Below are 18807 nucleotides of genomic sequence, written 5' to 3'. Positions count from 1 at the left end.
AAAGGTTTCTGACGTGTCAGTATGCTTGACACGTCAGAAACTTTTGGTCAAGAAAAAAATGTTTTTTTGTAGTGAGGCTGACTAATAGTGCCATTTTTTTTTTGACATGTTCACACAAGAGAAGGGGAAATTGACACTGTCATGTTAAGATATGATACTTGTAATATAAAAATGTGATTTTTAACATTTTTTATTTTATTTTTTAATAATAATTGTGTGACTTATGTCTCTTTCATAAAATGAATTTGTAGGTCTATAAACTTTTTTTTTTCTCTCTCTCATCGTTTAAAAATTAATCTTTGGATTTTGATCTGTTTAAAAATTGCTATTTAGTATATAGTTATACGACTGCTATATATACACATAGTGACAAAAATCAACTCTTAATTTTTTTTTTCTTCTTTTTTACAAGTGCTGATTTAATAATCGATTTTTATCCAATAACTAATTTTTACTGTCACATCATTAAATTATATATGGTAATTGTACCATATCATCAAGTTATATAGTAGTTATATAACAGTCTACCAAATAGGATATTAGCACAATTAGGAAAAGGCTTTCAAATAAAGAAAGGCCCATCAAGATGGCCCATTCTGAATACAAGTAGAATGAAATTTGATATTTGTTTATAATGTATGTGATTTTGTATCATTTAAAATTAATTAGATAATTTTTTTTGATAATGTATGTGATTTTTACGTGGATTTTAAGATTGAATGATCACAAGCTCTAAAAATAAATGCTAGTTTAATAAACGGGACGAAAGGAAAGTTTGTCCAACAACTTGTATAAGAATGACTTGTATTTGTAGCTTTACACATGTAATAAACCTCCATGCTACGTTTCTTTCGGATTGGCTATGTAAATAAAATTCATGTAGAATGAAATTTGAAGAATCCCTGGCAGATCCTTCGGTCAATACTCTTTGGTTATGTTTCTTATTTTCTGGACAATCAAAAAGGCCTTTGGGCCTCTCCTGGGTAATGGGTTTGCAGATTGTGCATTACTTCAGCCTTTCAGCCTTGCTTATATAGGGTTTAACAAGTGGTGTACCACTTAATAAGCCCTCAAGAAGCGGGCCTTTTCAGCCCTTTAGCCGGCCCAAGTATGCCCAGTCTCGGTACAACTTTATAGGCCGGTTGGACCCAGCTTGACCAAGAAGGACCGGCTTAAAATAGGCTGTGTCTATTTTATGCTAAGTACTGTCACTTAAAGTACTGACATTCATTTATTTTCAGAAGCTCAAGAATGTGTGACTAATGGAGTGAAGGCCATAGAATCAATTATGTTAGTCCATGAACCCTCTCTCTCCCCTAACCAACAATGTACAAGAAAACACTCCATAAAAAAGAATGAAAAGGAATCACTCGAAAGATATGTTCAATTCTAGTCAAACACTCTTCCCTTCAATATTCTTTGAGCTTTTTTTCTTCTCCAAAACGAATTCTGACTTAACTATCGGCATGACCCCAGCTAAAACCGGCGGGATACTTTACATTTGACCTTCCTCTTCTCTGGAGGTACTCTTAATTAAGGATTTGACGTGCGATCAACAACTGACTATTTTAATTTCCTTAAACATGAGATTTTGATTTTCAGATTCCCCAACATCTACCTAAACTTGACACACTAGTATTTATTTACCATAATTTTCCGATTTACGCGTGAAGTACCACAATATTATATACACCTCAAGTTGTTAGATACATGCACCATTACCAGTCAGTAGCGACCAATATATAAGAGCATTGTCTAAGTATGTATCCTACTTAATGACATTGGAATCTCTTGTCTAGACTATGACTATTTTCGTCATTTGTTAGTATTATTCTCATTATTATTTACAACATACCATTCTGATTGTAGTTTGTTGTAGTAAACTACAATTTTGGCATTAATTTTGATCCTCCTCCTCGTTTGGGAACCAATTTTGGCGTAGAAATGAAAATCCAACAGATAGATAGATGAATATCGACACTAACGTTCAAGCCGTGAGTTTTTAGCTGTGGAGACCACGATCAGATCATGTGGTCTTATATATGTAGATCGAACAAATGTATATTGACACATGCAGTGACACCCACAGCCAGGCCATGGGTATTTAACCATGGAGACGTTAAGACCCACAATGTGGTGGAGTACAACGGTGGCCCGAGACCCATAACCTGGCCATGGGTGTCGATATATTTTTGTTTATTCTCTATTGTCACACTAAAATCGATGCCCAAACAAGGAGTCGAGGTGGTTGGCGTCATCTTTGCAGGCAACGAAAGAGGAGGCGGAGAGGTAATTGAGTGGAAGCTTTGGTGCCACGTGAATTGCCACATTAATTTAGTGTCTAGCATAATAAGTATCATATCAATTATTATATAAATTTATAAAGAACTTATAGTAAAAGGTAGAGTTTGCCTAAAAGCACTCTATATTGAAAGATCATATAAATTTGAATTTGGCAATATTATACCGTTGTCGTTTCTGTGCAATGTGAGACTTAATATTCACACGGAATGAATTAATTAAGCAAAAGGACCATCTTCTCCCGGATGCCTCAAGTTGAACCCATGGATTGGAGCAGAGGAAAGAGATGGAAGGTTTCTCATTATATTCTCAAGAAAGAAGGAATATTAAATGTGCTTTTGTTCAGCTTGAATCAAGAGTTGAGCTGTAGCTATTAAGGAAATGCGGTCCTCAAACCCTGCATATAGGGAACCCCCCTACAAGTTAGGGGATGCCTTTTTGAATAATACAGTGAATGCTTTGAGACTCATATATTATATTTTAAACTTGGCTGCAACCACAAGGCCGGCAAAATAACGGCCAGGAGCCCAATCTGCCGGCTGTTTAGGTTCATTCAACAAGGCCAAGTGGGAAGGGAGCCATTTAAATAAGGATGTTGCTGCTTAATTCTCTTTATTAAAATTAGGAGCTTCCAATTCTCCCTCCAAAGAAGGGGAGGTCACATCATTCATTGAACCCTTCTAAATACTGTTAGAATGTCATAATCAGTCCGGCTGTTATTGGCCGCTTTTCACCTTATATTTGAAAGTATTTTTAATTGGTCTCTCATTTTTTTTTTTCTTTCATCCCAATTAGAAGTGAAAATGACCATTCCTTATAACATTTTCTCCTTATTCATAGAAGAAAAAAATAATAATAAAGTTCGGCTCAATAGGTAGGCGAGTGAGCGCCGCTTTTCTAAAGGCCCCCCCCCAAAAAAAAAAAAAGAAAAAAAAAGAAGAATGTAACAAACCCTATAATTAAAATTAAAATAACAGAAAGATAAATTTCAAAATTAAAAAAAAAAAAAAAAAAAAAAATCATATTTAGTAATATCAAATGAATTATTCACATTATCTATTTAGAATAACATATTAACAAAAGTTGAACACAAAAATATTGATTCAAGAATGATTTTTAAATTAATTTTTCAATAAAATATTATATTAAAATTAAAATGCCCATTTTAATTTTTTGCCTTAGGCCTCAAATTGCATTGAGTTGATCCTGCATCTAATATGCCAGTTTTCTATATATATATATAAAGATGGCTCAAAGCTCCAAGGGAGGCAAAATATCCCATTGTGCTAATGGCAGCTGAAGACTCTGACAGAAATGAAGCTTCCACCAACCATGTGGCAGTCATCTTTGGGGTTACTGGGCTAGTAGGCAAGGAGCTTGCCAGAAGGCTAATCTTGAAACCCAATTGGAAAGTTTATGGCATAGCTCGAAACCCTGAGATCATACCCATAAAGAATCCCCACTTCCATTTCATTTCATGTGATTTGCTGAACCCTTTGGAAACCCAACAGAAACTCTCTTTGTTACAAGATGTGACCCATGTTTTCTGGATCACTTGGGCAAGCCAGTTTCCCTTGGATGGCCATGAGTGTTGTGAGCAGAACAAGAGCATGATTTCCAATGCTTTGAATGCCATTCTCCCCACAGCCAAGGCATTGAAGCATGTGTCTCTCCAGACAGGCATGAAGCATTATATCTCATTGCAGGGTCCTTTTGAGAAAAAAGTTCATTACTACAATGAGGAATCCCCAAGGGTAAGTGGAAGCCAAAACTTTTACTATGTCCTAGAGGACTTGATCAAGGAGAGGCTAGCCGGTAAGGCGGCTTGGTCGGTGCACCGGCCGGGTTTGTTGCTAGGGAGTTCTAACAGGGCTCTGTATAATTTCATGGGGAGTTTATGTGTTTATGGAGCAATCTGTAAACATCTAAATCTCCCTTTTGTCTTTGGAGGGACAAGGGAGTGTTGGGAAGAGACCTGCATTGATGGCTCGGATGCTCGGTTGGTAGCTGAACAGCACATTTGGGCAGCCACCAATGATGCAACATGTTCCATTGATGGCCAAGCTTTTAATGCAATCAATGGCCGGAGTTTTACTTGGAAGGAGATCTGGCCGTCTCTTGGAATGAAGATTGGTGTAGAAGTACAGCCGGAAGACATGTTTTCGGAGGATTTTTGGTTTTCAACAGCCATGGCGGACAAGAAAAAGGTTTGGGAGGAGATTGTGATGAAGGAAGGACTGCTTCAAACAGAGATGGAAGATTTGGCTAATTGGGAATTCTTGGACGTCTTGTTTCGTTGCCCGTTTAAACTGCTGGGGACACGAGAGAAAGCTGATGGGCTTGGTTTTACTGTGAGGTATAAGACATTGAATTCAATCTTGTATTGGATTGATTTCATGAGAGGTGAGAAACTCATTCCTTAAGAGCTAGATTGACTTCGTTTGGATTAATTTAGTAAAAAACAGAATGTGAGCACCACAAACTGGTTCTCAAAGAAAATAAATACTCGTAGCAGCTTGTCCTTTGCATGTGCTACTTGACTGCCTTCTTCTTGTTCTTATTACAGATGTTATTGGGTAATTAAATAAATGTACGTGCCTAGTTCTCCCTTTTTTTCTCATCTTGTCTAGGATTGGTAGTCCGTGGGGGGCTGATGGGACTGGACGGTAAACCGACCATCTGGGGTGGCTGTGTCATCTCTTTTGGCAACGACTTGGTTGTGTCATCTCTTTTGGCAACGACGTGGTTCAACCACTCCAAACCCGTCATCAAGGTGGCCAAACCATCCCGTGGTCAAAGGATGATTCGACCCTAAAAACCTTCTTTTTTTTTGTTAATTTAGTGTCAAGATCCTGACAGTCAGAAAAAATTGTATTGTATATGATGCAATTTCTACATGGCACCATAATTTTATATTTTCTACATGATCATAAGCGTGGAACTTGAGACAACGGCAATTGGCACACATGGTTTCAACTTATTATTCAGTTGAGTACTTCAGAGTTTCTTCCTTTGACTTTCTGCCTCCCCCCCAACATTTTTTTTTGGGGGGGAGAGGAATTGCTTCAATACTTAAATAAAAGCTCTTACCTGGAGGTTTTATAGTTTAAGTTTATCCTCGGGCCTAGACAAAAAAAAAAATGGCAGTATGACAACGCTTACTTAAGCAATCAGGCTGGCACACTCATAGAGGTGAGGATGAACAGTTGGGAGAAAACTATTAATTCAAGTCCCCAAAACAAGTGCACCAATAACAATAGAATAACATGCAATTGAAATAAATCAAATGACTCCGAGAGATGTAAGAGAAGAAGAAGAACAGAGAAGAATAAAGAAGAATGAAATTCCTGCTTGGTTCACAAATCACAATTTGCAGTACCCAACAATAATGTTTCTATCTTTCTGTTTACAGTGTATGCACCATCCTCAAGAATTGTTGTCATTAAAGAGTCATAATGCTATCTTTGTAATTTGATGAGCATGTTTCATTAGAAATTGGATGTAAAATTCAATTTCCTATAGTGAACAGAAGATAAAAAATGGAGGAAATATCTTGCATGTTGTAGAAGCTCTGCATCACCAGAGTTCAATGCAGGACAAATCAGTTGTGATGTTAATGCAATATACTTGGGAGATAATTAAACCTCATTCATCTGCTCTGGAAGTTGAAGGCTTTGAGTGAGATAGCAAAAATGCTGAAGAAGAGGAGACAAAAACCGATAAGCACTGCTGCTGAAACTCCTACCATGCCAGGGCCATAGCCAAAAGCAACTTCTATATACTCTTTCACGGAGCCCTCAAATCCGGTTCCTGCCATCTTGGTTTCCACGTCACCAAGCTGAGAGGTGATAATACCCCGTAGTGTCCAAGCAACTGGGCAGATGTGGTAGAACCAGATCCACCATCCAGGGATGTACTGAAGCAATAAACATATAAAGATCCATAGAACTGGTTTGTGATTTCTTAAAAAAAAAAAAAAAAAACGAAAAAGAAAGAAAAGGAAATTAATAAAAGAAGAGGCACATGGCCTCCATTGCATGACCTTAACTTAAAAATAACAAGCAAGAACCATTTGCTATGTTTTCTATCACCTATTTCTTTTACTGAAGGTGAGATTATCCCCACCCTTTTCACCACTAGTGGGATTTCATGGCTACTGGGACTTAGTTTTCTTTCACTCAAATCTAGGGACCGACACCTGTTGCCTATTGGGTGGGGGTCGGCAGAGGACTCTGACTTTTGACCCATTTCAAATCCGGTGTCGGTTTTCTAACCCTGTCCTGACCTAACATGTATAGGGGGTTATCAACATACAAATTAAGGGTGTTACTTGAGTGCAAACCACATATTCCTCTCAAGTGGTAAATGCACAGATTTTCTCCATGACAAGTTAAGTCTAAAAGTTAAAATCTTAACGGATTGCATTTTAATGTCATTTAGAGTTCCAGGTACACAAGGCTAATTATACTTTCAGAATTAGGATGAAGCAGAGTTTTGGTATGTTTACCTAAATAATTGGTTACGATATATTTCAGTTAACTTAGCAGCTTGACTGCTTGATGGATTCTTTATTATTGTAAAGTGAAACTCCAGCAGTTGATTAATTTAATTGGTCGAGGCCAAAATAAGGCAATAATTTGTTGCAGATGTACAATATATTTACTTACAGGTTTCGGGACAAGAAAACCAGAAAGGAGGTTCCATAAAGAGTAAAATGCAGAAGAGACGACAGCTGATAGGTGTTGAGAAGGAGTAAGACCAACAGCCATCATGCCGTAAAAGGTGAAGTAGGTGAACGTGAGGAACATAAACACAATATAGAGAAAAAATTTTCCTGCAACACAGCAGAAACATGCAGTTAATTAACTGCATTTGCATAAACTTTATGCACATACAACGTCCAATAGTTAATACAATAGAAATATCATATAGATGTGTGTATATTCCATAACTGATGAACCCACGAAAGATTCATTATCAAATAAATGCTGAGTAACCAACATCTAAGAATTTCACACTGGTTATCATTTTAGACCAGGAAATAATTCTGGAAGAAGTACATGCAGTTTTGTCAAAGATGGAAAGATGTTAGTTAAGCTACTAATATACTTTGGGAAACTCTCCAAAAAAATACTCCACGGGAATAAAACATAACTAAAAGCCCTGATGAAGAAATCAACGAAAATATCACTATTAACAACAAAAAAGAAAAAAGAAAAAAAAGAAGGCAGCCATCAAATCCATATACTAAGAACCAACTCTAAAGACAAAGAATCTTACTGGCTGTCCTTTCAAAATTAATCATGAAATAGGTGATGAGGCCATATATTATTGTCTGCACAGCAATGTATGGAATCTCCACAAGACCCTGTTAAATTGCGATCGAGATTTGTATCAGCAATCACCACTTGGAAGAAGTGTAATTTGCCAAATTTTGTGTGTAATGACTCTTACCTGGGCTGCTGCATAAGCAATTGAAGAGTACATTCCAGCTGCTCTCTCTCGATAGAATACTGTCCTCTCAATTGAAACAATTGGTTGAACTGAAGAGGAATTGTTGATTCCAAGAAACATGCATGCGGAATAAAGAGCTCCCATAACCACTAACAAATTTTGAGTTGAATTCCTAAACAACATTTATGTGTTAAATAGTTTAATACCTTTGTAAAGACATTGCAAGAACCAAAGAGAAAGAACCAAATCAAAATACAAGTAAAACCATGTTTAAGTGGAATACACACTATTGTCTACATAAGATGTCATGAAAAGAAGAAAGAAAAAAACCAACACACAATAGGCAGTCCTTTGAAAATTTTCGAATAGCAAAAGGTGCTACACATAATTGCAAGTAAGTTATATTCTCTTTCTATTTTTCTGGTCAGGTAAGGTTTCATGTTTGTAAAAATGAAAGGAGTTTCTGCAAACCCCTAGGTGAGGAACCAGCTGTCCCTGGTGAGGTGTCTCGCTTGCTGTCAATTCATGAGTTATACTGTATAACCACTTTTCCTCTATATTTGGAAGAATGTAATCAATGCGGTAGAAGATTCACCCCATTTCTCTTACATTTGCATTTTCTCATCATAGTTAACATGGTATCAATGCTCTAGAGTTAGTTTGTTTTGTTTGTTTCTTCCTAACCGAGCATATGGTTATATATATGCTCCAGCTTGAGGGGTAGCATTTGAATGATAGGAGTGTATATAACTTAATACTTTTAGGTGAGGCATCAGCTGTTCTGGTGAGGTGTCCCTACTAGCTATCAATTCATGAGTTGTACTGTGTAACCACATTTCCAATATATTTGGAAGAATGGAATGAATGCTATAGAAGATTCACTCTAATTCTCTTACATTTGCAGATGATGAATGTTCTTTTTGTTTTTCTGATCCAATAAAGGAACACGGGGAAAGATTACAATGGGGAAGATGATGAATGTTCAAATGCAAGAATGTTGTTACCAAAAGTTACGAAAATGTGCAAATTCATATCCAAAAATTCGCCTTTTGAAATTGTTAAAATGACTCCAAAAATACAGAGCTTAGCCTAAGGTAATTCTAGTAAGTCTGTCAGATGCATATACTCTTTGAGGAAAATACAATCCAGTCACTTAATCTCTCCTAGTAAGAAAATAACAAGAAAAAAGAAGTAAAAGGGTGAAGTAAAAAGTTCTCAAAGAAGCAGGGACTAAATCGAAACAGGAACAATGAATAATACACAATGACAAACAAGGCAAAGTTAATTTGCTCTATGAGACATGAGAACAGAAAACATTTACCTTCTTGAACCAACATTCCAGAACACCAAACCCAATACCAGTGCGCTGATTGTAGTAAAACATAACCTCGTGCCATTGTATTGAGGAGTTCTCCAATAAATTAGATTTTGTTTCCATAGGCAAGTCCGAAATTGGAAGAGCTTGTCTTGTGAATATCTGGAAGAAAACTTCAATGGTTCTGAACCATCAGGTGGAATGCTAAAGCTCTTAATGGAAGCTTCCACGGTCCTAAAACAAGGATGTATAAAATTCCAGTTATGAATATTGTGGAACAAGAAAAAAACATGGGCAAGTCCAATGTGGAACAAAAAAAACATGGGCAAGATCTTGGCCACAGCAGAAGGACAACATAAGATTTAAGATCACCTGAATTGCTGAGAGTTCCAGTAAATTTCTTCGAAGTCTTCACCAATTCTCTCTTCAGCGGCAGGTGTAGTCACCTCAAGCATCCAAGTCGCTGGATTGTAACCACTGGGAATTGGAGGGATACCACTAATTCCCTGCACAGGAAAAGGAAAACGGACAAACTTCACATAGGTAAACAACGCAGTATATGATTATTCCAAAAATTAACTGTGCGCGTGATTTGCAAAGATGCAAAAGGAGTACAAGAATATTTTAAAAAATGTGGATTTCTAATGGTGCTTTGTGCATTAAACAGACCCGTGCATCAAATGGACAGGTCAAAAGATAGAAAGAGATTTGCATGAGCGACTATGCCACTACAGGACCTAACATTATTCTTGCAAAAATTATTGCATTCTGAAGTCCAGATAGTCATATTTCTAGTTCACACGACAGTGAACCTCATAAATTGAGAACTAGACATAATGAAGACAGGATGTTATTACCTGAAAATAGTTTATCAATATCTGTGAGTTCACACCTAGCTTCCCTCCATATATAACTCGCCCCCCTCGTTTCATAAGAAGTAGCTGTGCATTTAACCACAAATATTAGAACACTTCAAAAGAAACCAACACATCAAATATAGTTCTCAAAGACGTTGTCAATTGACTGCAAAAGAAAAGTTTACCTCATCAAATGCTTCAAATATATCAATGCTTGGTTGATGTATCGTGCAGACCACAGTTCTTCCGGTATCAACAGTATTACGGACAGTTCGCATCACTATTGCTGCTGCTCGTGCATCCAGTCCAGAAGTAGGTTCATCCATAAATATAATGGAAGGATTTGCAACAAGCTCCACTGCTATTGTTAAACGCTTTCTCTGCTCCGTTGATAGGCCAGTTCTACCAGGCAAGCCAACCAAAGCATGTCGTAGAGTATCAAGCTCTACTAATCTCATCACTTCTTCAACAAACTCCTGAAATGCGCGATAATGATATAATGCCATGGAAACATTCCAATATGTTACAGAATCTCGTGCAGCAACTCACATGTCTTTTCTCTTTGTTGACTTCCTTTGAGAGGCGAAGAGAAGAAGAAAACTGGAGAGACTCCTCAACTGTCACTTGAGGAGAATGTATATCATTTTGCTCAACGTATCCTGATATTCTGGCAAAAGTGCGCTGCTCTTTTGGGTGACCCGATATTCTAATATCCCCTTCTATGTATCCGCCAGTTTTCCTACCGGCAAGCACATCCATCATCGTGGTCTTTCCAGCTCCACTTGATCCGACCAAGGCAGTGAGAACACCAGGTGAGAATACTCCACTTACGTTGGACAGGAGTTGCAACTTATTCTCTGGTATGCCTTCTAATCTCATTTCCTAAGAGCTCAAAAAATTGTTTTACACAACATAAGAAAGTGAGATCCCATTAAATATATTTGGTGGGCCAATAAGTAAAAGTAAAGGAAATCAAAGCCAATAAACAAACACACCTTCGGCGTATCAACAAAATAATTGACATTATGGAAAGTCATTGTTAGTGGTTGAAATGGAAGGATCATTCCCTTTTTTTTGCTGCCCTCTTTGGCAGATGTTGGACTTAAATCAGGACCGTGACCATTCACTGCATAAACCGGCATATGTATATAAGAGAGATATTCCTACAATATACACTGCTACAATCAATTCTGAGGAACACAATCCAGCAAAAGATGCTACAAATTTATAAATTGAATGTCATTGGTAAAAATTGTCGAAATGACTGACTACCATCCGAAGCCGAATTCTCTTCTGTATCATCATGTGGGATTACTATCTGCGCTTTCTGGAGGGCTGAAATGGAAACATAAGAGATGTAATATTTAAATGAGATTAAACACACCCATATATACTAAGAAGCAGCAGAGAGAAAATTTATTTTAGGCATGAGCTACTTTAACAAGCAAAACAAATGTACAGCAGTATAAAAACATCATTCAAACTTACGATTAAGGTAGGCCAAGGCCAAAGTCACTATGTTGTTGAAAAGAAAAGCATAAAGTAATAATGCTCCAACTCCAACCCAATACCAATAATCACTAGTAGGTAAGCTATGTGAATTGAGAACGTTGTATCCAACTGTATTGTTCCCGATTGCCGATCTCTGCACAGAGACAGTTTCCAAACCCAGTAAACTACTTGCAGAAGTCATCCATTCAAAGATATCTTAATTTTTCTGTCATGAATATGAAATGATATGAAGCAACAAAAAACAGGCAGAAATTTGTCCATTAGCCTGAAGAGCATACCTTCATCCACCTTGTGGCTGTAAATTCATTGACAGAAATTGCACTTTGCCCATAGGATAGTGGTGACAACCAAAATGCCCAAACGTACCATGGCTTCATCATTGCTGAAAGAAGAACAGCCTAAGCATTATTGATAACAGAATTTTTTATTATCAATAAAAGATTTTGAACCTACATTTTGGAATGATGAATCCCCCCAACAAGAATATAACCAGCAGTGCAGCTGATCCAAATGTATTTGCAAGGACCATATCTCGTGCAACAGCAGCCATCGACCGGAAAAGACCCAATGCCATTTGGTGTACAGAAAAGAGTAAAAACATGAAACGGAAAAACCTGAAACATTTGACAGAAGTAATGAGTACAGAAAAAATACAAGCATAAAGAACATCATCTACTAAAGTAAAAAAGATATACCTTCCTGCACTAGGGGCAAAACCAACAGTGTAATACACAACACAAGACCACACAACAGCTTCAAGAATGGAGTAAGGTACACGCAGAATCCAACTTGTGACAGACCATGCTGATGCAGGATGAAATAAATTATCTCTTTGCTTGTAGTAGATAGGGAGCCGAGATATCATAAGAGATAGCTCAGAGAATCCATTGAACATCATATGCACCAGCCCAAAAAACAGGCCAGAGAGATAAAGATTGCCATTCATCTCATCTGTGGGGTGTAACCTTGTTCGTAAGAACAACGTGCACGTGACAAATCCAATAAATGCAACCTTTAACATATGTAACAAATCATAAGAGATATAAAGAACTATGAAAAAACTTCAGAAAGAAAACTAGAATTAAAAACTACATGACTTATAGGTCCCCTAAAAGGTATACATAGAGTATATGCATTAAAGGTTTGCTTCTTCTTTTTTTTTCGTTTGCTTCTTTTTTAAGCAGTTTATTCATCAAATGATTTTATAGCAAATAGATAATAAATATTGAGTTGTTTCCGAAGTAAGAAGAGTGAATTATAGGTGCCATATATAATTAAACTAGACACAATACACTTATTACAATTAATGAAACGTCTAAATATATAAGTGGCATTGTAAAACATACCTGGCATGTCCTAAATATATATAGAAAACTATGCCTGGTGATTAGCAGCAGTTCTCGTCCAAAGCAAGCATTAAAAAGCTCAAATTTAGATGCAGCAAATTTCATCTTATGCAAAGCCAAAGGATGACTCTTGCTTTTATCATATGGAACAGAAAGCGAGGACTCCATAGACTTTCCAAATCTGGAACTTTTGAAGGCCTCTGCGATTTCTGGAACTGAAAGGAACACGTATGGTTTTGAAGAATTGGCCCAGTACTGAGCTTGGTCCTTTCTAGATGTCACCTGGAATGAGATATGTTAGATAATGCTCACCTAGGAAATACGAAATAATTATTTGTCTTCAAGAAAATACCTCTTGAAGAAAATCTGCTACCCCCTTACGTGGTGGTAGTCGAAAACCTAACGTCTCAAAAAAGTCTAACACTTCAACTCGAGGGCCTTGATATACAATGTATCCTTCAGATAATAGAACCAGATCATCAAACAGTTCAAATGTCTCAGGTGCAGGCTGAAGAAGAGCCATTAGTACGGTAGCCTCCATTTGATGGACAAAGTTCCTAACACATTTTACAATTTGGTATGTGGTAGAGCTATCGAGTCCAGTAGATATTTCGTCCATAAATAGGGCTTTTCTTGGCCCAACAATCATTTCTCCTGTATAAGAAATAACACCAAACAACCACGTATAATTTAAGATTTCAACTCTCATAATTCAAACGCATGTACACCACTCAACAAAGCCTTCACTAGTCCAAATACAAGTTCAACAATGTACAATTTAACAGCATGAACATAATATAGAATTACTATTTTACACTTAAAATGGGTAAGATTCAACATCTATTATTCTTTGCTCTCTCAACTATGGCGACAGTATTTGAGCGCCACTCCTTTTGATGTTTGGAAACTTCCCAGTTAAACTGACGTTAAGAAGAGGAGGTACATTCTATTACTACCAGACCGAGAGAGAGAGACAGAGACAGAGACAGAGAGAGAGACAGAGAGAGACAGAGAGAGGGAGAGAGAGAGAGACCTGTGGTAACTCTTTTTCTTTGGCCACCTGAGATGCCTCTGAGCATGTCACTACCAACAAACGTCTCTGAACATGCATCAAGACCAAGCACTTTCATGACATAATCTGTTGAAACACTGTGCTTCTTACCGCCAACAGATGATGCCTGTGCAGTAAAATTTATTTCACCACTCAGTCAGGATAAAGCTAAACACGCATCATTCATCAATAAAGAACAAAATAAAAGCATGTTCATACACAGTCACAGTAGCAAGTTTAAGATGACAACCTTCATAAATGCATCAATCTCAGGACTTGGCCGTATATTCTTTTCCTTCTCTAAACGGTTCAGATCTTTCATATAACCTATAAGCACCCTCAAAATATTCATTACCAATCATGAACCACACAGGTGTTGTAAATAATAAACTTCATTTTTTTTTGCTGATAAAAGGGGCTGTAAATAATAAATTAATGAGAACAAACCTGCAAAGCCTTCACTTGCACCTTGACATCTAGCGGCAAAATCCAAGGTTTCTCGAACAGTGAGCTCTGGAATGTGATCATCTGTTTGGCTAATGTATGCAGAAGTCCTTTGAACGCAAAATTCATCAAGCTTATGGCCATTATATGTAATACTACCACTTTGCTGAAATAAAAAACGTTGGTATAGAAAGGGCCAGTTACTAGCATCCAATTAATATCTTAGTTAAAAGAATCTATCCTCAATGTCTTTACAAGAGGTAGTATTATATATCAGGAAAAAAAAAATGTAAACTAACAAAAATTTCCTGGATTTTCCGAGTACAAATCCAATTTCCTGAAAAAATCCATTACAATTTATTGGAGAAGAAAATTGCGCTAATGTTCTCTGATAATTTAATTAATTGTCACAAATTGTGTTAATGTAGTTGTGCTCTCTAGCACACGCCACATGACTAAATGACCAGTTTCACCATAGAAGTCACACAACAAGGCTCTTTAGTAATAACCTTATAACCGTTTCAGAATCCAAAGACACAGGAGCAGAACAACAATCACTACATTCTCATTCTCAAGAGTCCAAGGCTATTCCTTTCACACCTTGTGCACATAGCCCATCTCCACCCAATGCCAAATCAGAGACCACAATGCTAGAACCAGATTAATCTTAGATTTCCTCCAAACCCCCTACACCCAACCTAGCCTAAAATAATTGCTGGTCACGCCTTAATAAATTACTAATCTTTTTAGAGAATATAGACCAAGACTGAACCAAGTATTTTAAAATGGTTTACATGGGATCAAATCTGACCCAAAAGACAAGTCTTAAAAACACATATATGTATTTTTGCCGTCCCTTAATTTTCTAAACTTGAGACCTTATTTATGTGTAAATTCTAAGTTTCTATGTCAAGTTAGTAGAACCAAGAAGAATCGGAGGGGGTGGGGAGGAAAAGAAAAACAGTACACTATCTCCATTTTTAAGTCTAATGCTAACTTCATTCCCAATTCTTTTTTCATATGAATTTAGGATCTACTCATTGTACTCAAAGCCATCTAGGATGCACTAGGTTTCAAGGTCAATATGTTAAGTTAGTACCAGCAAGAATAAAAGGAAACAGTGAGTATGCAATAGGAATCTGCATGCATGTGAGCTGCTCGTGGATATAAATGCACAAAGTAGGCAAGTGCTAACCTTTAAGTTGCTGTCAAGTTTCCCCGCGAGAGCCAAAAGCATAGTGGATTTCCCTGAGCCTGGAGGTCCTAAGAGTAAAGTCATCCTACGAACGACAAATCAGTGTGTTTGTCAGTTCAAGCAAAACACATGAAAGTAATTAATTCCTCTGACAGAGCCAAAAAAAAAAAGTGTAAAGATATGTCCGATATTAAAACTCATTGCTTTTGAAAACTACTTTATCTACCAATTTTTTTTCTTTTTCTTTTTTTTTTCTATATATCACCAAACTCATAAACCACGAAGAAATTAGGGATAATTCAAAGTTATTGATCTTCTAACTTTCTGCATAATTGAGTACCCACACATCGTAGTTTCAGTTTTTTAAAGTATGGCACTGTGTCTTCAAAACCTTAATGTCTTTATTGAATTTTTTTTTGCCTTCACTGTTAGGGACCAACCAATATGATACTAGTGATCATTACAATCCAATTCGGAGTAACAGAGGAGAAGCATTTGAAAGTGCTTTTATTCCTCATATGAGAACCAATTACATCCCCATCGCAAAACATTGCGAGATAAGGCTACAATTTTCTAGGGAAAAAGGTTTGGTTAGCTTACACCATTTTTCAGGAATAAAATGCAAAATCGAAATTTACTTCTAAACGTTAGTGTTTACGTTCAATTACAGAGCATCGTTCTGCTAGTAGAGAGGATACTTTTTCTTTCTTTTCTTTCATTTCCTCTTCCTAAACAGCTCTTTGTAAAAAAGAAGGAAGAACTTGTGTTATATATACCTTCCCGGTTTCACGACACCACTGATGTTGTTCAAGATGGTTAAAGAGTGTCTCTTTGGTTGAAATATCCGTAAGCTAGTTAGGATATTCTGCACTCAGAAAAATTAGGAAGAAAAAAATAAATAAATTATGAGACCAAAAAAAATAATTAAATGCATAAAATACGCAAATCTAGTACAGAAATATAATTCTCAACCTCAATGGCGTCACGAGAAGAATTAAACAGAGTAGGCAAAGATCTTGAACCGGTTTGAACATTTGCCATAATTTTCAAGTTCTCGTACCTTACTTCAACCTTCGCCACCTCCAATCCGACTCTATTGATGATGAAAAATTCTAAACAGTTAATACAATCGGAGAAGCAAACACGAATTAGATTATATACGTACATCATAATCGAATTTTCTGGAAATAATGAAGCTTATACTTGTACGTATATGCAGCTTATGATTTTCATGGATTTCAGATTCCATTTAAGAATTCGTAATCTCAGATACATTTCCATTACTTTTTCCTGAATTGAAATAAAATTTTAAAAGAATGAAAGAAAGCAATTAATTAAAAGTCATATTCTGGAATTCGGCTTTCTTGCAACTCACAAGGGCTTGAAAATGTCACACGCATTTCCAAAACAAGAAAAACAGAACAACAGAATGAAATCCGAATCAAGCTCAAAGATCAAACTAAAACGCCTTGGTCATTTCTCACAACTAAACAACGAATCCAAAATTCACAGAGGGGCAGAGAATCACAGTCGCTACAGCCTACACTGCACATACCTATCGAGGCGTTCTTTGATAGCGGAAAGCAACCTATAATTATCTTGTTCGTTCGTGGCTAAGGCCTTCTTCACAACGCGCTCGCGGCTGGACCGGTTCAGCTTCCGGACGTCGATCGTCTCGGTCTGGCCCTCCTCTCCACCACGCTCCGATGGCGTTCGCCTCATCAAAGCAAAGTTCGTCCGCCTGAACGACGGAATACTCTCAATCGCCGCCCACCGCAATTCCTCCTCGTCCTGCGCCACGGATTCTGCGTTGGACGGCCTTCCAAAGGAATTCCCCCTTCCTACATTCCCAAAGTACTCGCTCCCATCCGTCGCCGCCATAGCCAAAGCTTCACTCTCGCGGACTCGCTAAACCACCTCTCTTTCTCTCTCTCCCTCTCTCCCATATAGGTGTCTAAATAAGAGACGAAACCTTTAGCTGCAAGCAGCGTGAGAGCCTGAGAGGATGAATGCGAAGGGGTTTGTTATGTTTCAGTTTCAGTTTCGCCCCCGCGAATTTTGAAGCAAGTGGAATACCGAAATCGCCCTTCTCTAGAAGCCTTGTCAGGTGTGTTTCCTCTTTGGACTTTTTTTTTTAAGGGTGATGCTATCTCGAACTCAAACGCCGCACGCCCGGTTGATTTAATATTTTAAAATAATAAAATATAATATTTTAATATTTTAATTAAAAAAAAAAAAATTTGTCTGCATAGATAATTGTTTATGCATGCTAGCGTGTTGTATATCATGACCCTTTTTTTAATAGCGCTTATTGGGTCATGATACACAACACTCCAGCGTGCATGAACAGTCATGCACACCAGACAAATTTTTTTTTTTTTTTCTTTTATAATTAAAATATTAAAATATTATATTTTATTATTTTAAAATATTAAATTAGCCGGCCCTGGGCGGTCATGCACGCCCGGCGTTTCAGATAGCATCACCCACACTTATTACACAGCTTTTTCATCTATATTTAATTTTTAGTTTTTATAAGAAGAGAAATGTTAGGGGACAATAAGTTATTTATAATTGGTTCATATTCTCTTAAAAATTTAATAGATCAACCATTAGATCTGTGAAGTCTACTATTAACCTATATGAGATTTACATAAGTCCATAAATCTAATGGTTAATTTATAAGATGAAATAAGTCAAATATGAAAAAAAAATATTGACCACTAGCATTTCTCACAGTAAGATTAATTCAGAACCATTAATCATAGCATCTCTTATAATTTGTTTTACGACACCTAACCCAATTCGTTAGTTTAATATACATGGTTGAGGGCTACTATGTATCTCAACACTTTTTCCCAAATTTCCTTTTCCAAATGATCTGGACCCCACATTCATTTAAGAAAAAAAATATATATAAATCTATTTATTTATTGAATGGACCAGATCATTTGAGAAAAAGTGTTATGTCTAATATTATCCTACATGGTTAACCTAGTTTGAAGAAATCCATAATAAATACTCAACGACAAAATTTGGAGTAATGCTACAAGTCTCTCTTGTGTCCCTTCAAGAATGATGTGACTCTTAAAATCACCATTGTGCTTGTAATTGATAATTATTGAATTTTGATCAAATTATAATTTTAAAAGTCACGTCATTTTTAGAATGACACAAGATGAACTTATAGAATTATTTCAAAATTTGAGCACAACTCAGTTAGGGTTTGTTTGGGATTGAAATTTAAAAATAGTAATTTTAAAATGTGCGATTTGAAAATGTGATTTTTAAAAATGCAATTAAGTGTTTGGCAATTTTTTTTTTCAAACGCA

The 18807-nt window shown here is 36.7% G+C and overlaps 2 protein-coding genes across 2 annotated transcripts; one reads left to right on the top strand and one right to left on the bottom strand.

The window, feature by feature from the left end:
- The first annotated feature begins 3590 nt into the window (after positions 1 to 3590).
- On the top strand, positions 3591 to 4792 carry LOC132163218 ((S)-8-oxocitronellyl enol synthase CYC2). The gene has a single exon (XM_059573424.1). The coding sequence runs from the start codon at positions 3591 to 3593 to the stop codon at positions 4722 to 4724; it is 1134 nt and encodes a 377-aa protein (XP_059429407.1). The 3' UTR covers positions 4725 to 4792.
- A 1049-nt stretch (positions 4793 to 5841) lies between these two features.
- LOC132163891 (ABC transporter G family member 31-like) lies at positions 5842 to 17356 on the bottom strand. The gene is made up of 24 exons (XM_059574267.1): positions 17031 to 17356; positions 16448 to 16568; positions 16252 to 16340; positions 15476 to 15560; positions 14284 to 14446; positions 14087 to 14163; positions 13819 to 13963; positions 13138 to 13439; positions 12786 to 13067; positions 12135 to 12451; positions 11893 to 12053; positions 11718 to 11821; positions 11416 to 11572; positions 11200 to 11262; positions 10923 to 11053; positions 10477 to 10809; positions 10113 to 10403; positions 9928 to 10011; positions 9443 to 9576; positions 9077 to 9304; positions 7756 to 7927; positions 7582 to 7669; positions 6969 to 7135; positions 5842 to 6217 (listed from the first exon to the last, which is right to left on the bottom strand). Exons 1-24 carry the CDS (start codon positions 17354 to 17356, stop codon positions 5951 to 5953), a joined length of 4287 nt encoding a protein of 1428 aa, XP_059430250.1. The 3' UTR covers positions 5842 to 5950.
- Positions 17357 to 18807: the final 1451 nt, after the last annotated feature.

Source organism: Corylus avellana, chromosome ca10 (assembly GCF_901000735.1).
Source record: "Corylus avellana chromosome ca10, CavTom2PMs-1.0".
In the NCBI taxonomy this organism is placed as follows: domain Eukaryota; kingdom Viridiplantae; phylum Streptophyta; class Magnoliopsida; order Fagales; family Betulaceae; genus Corylus; species Corylus avellana.
Note: the sequence above shows the minus strand (reverse complement) of the source record. Positions and strands in the feature narration are given on the sequence as shown.

What these genes read in the sequence shown, in the direction of transcription:
- LOC132163218 (XM_059573424.1), top strand. Translation starts at nt 3,591, where the DNA reads ATGGCAGCTGAAGACTCTGACAGAAATGAAGCTTCCACCAACCATGTG.
- LOC132163891 (XM_059574267.1), bottom strand. Translation starts at nt 17,356, where the DNA reads ATGGCGGCGACGGATGGGAGCGAGTACTTTGGGAATGTAGGAAGGGGG. An exon ending in GGGATTCATCATTCCAAAAT is followed by an intron (nt 11,822 to 11,892) that starts GTAGGTTCAAAA and finishes TTCTTCTTTCAG; the next exon opens with CAATGATGAAGCCATGGTAC. An exon ending in TTGCTTATGCAGCAGCCCAG is followed by an intron (nt 7,670 to 7,755) that starts GTAAGAGTCATT and finishes GCAATTTAACAG; the next exon opens with GGTCTTGTGGAGATTCCATA.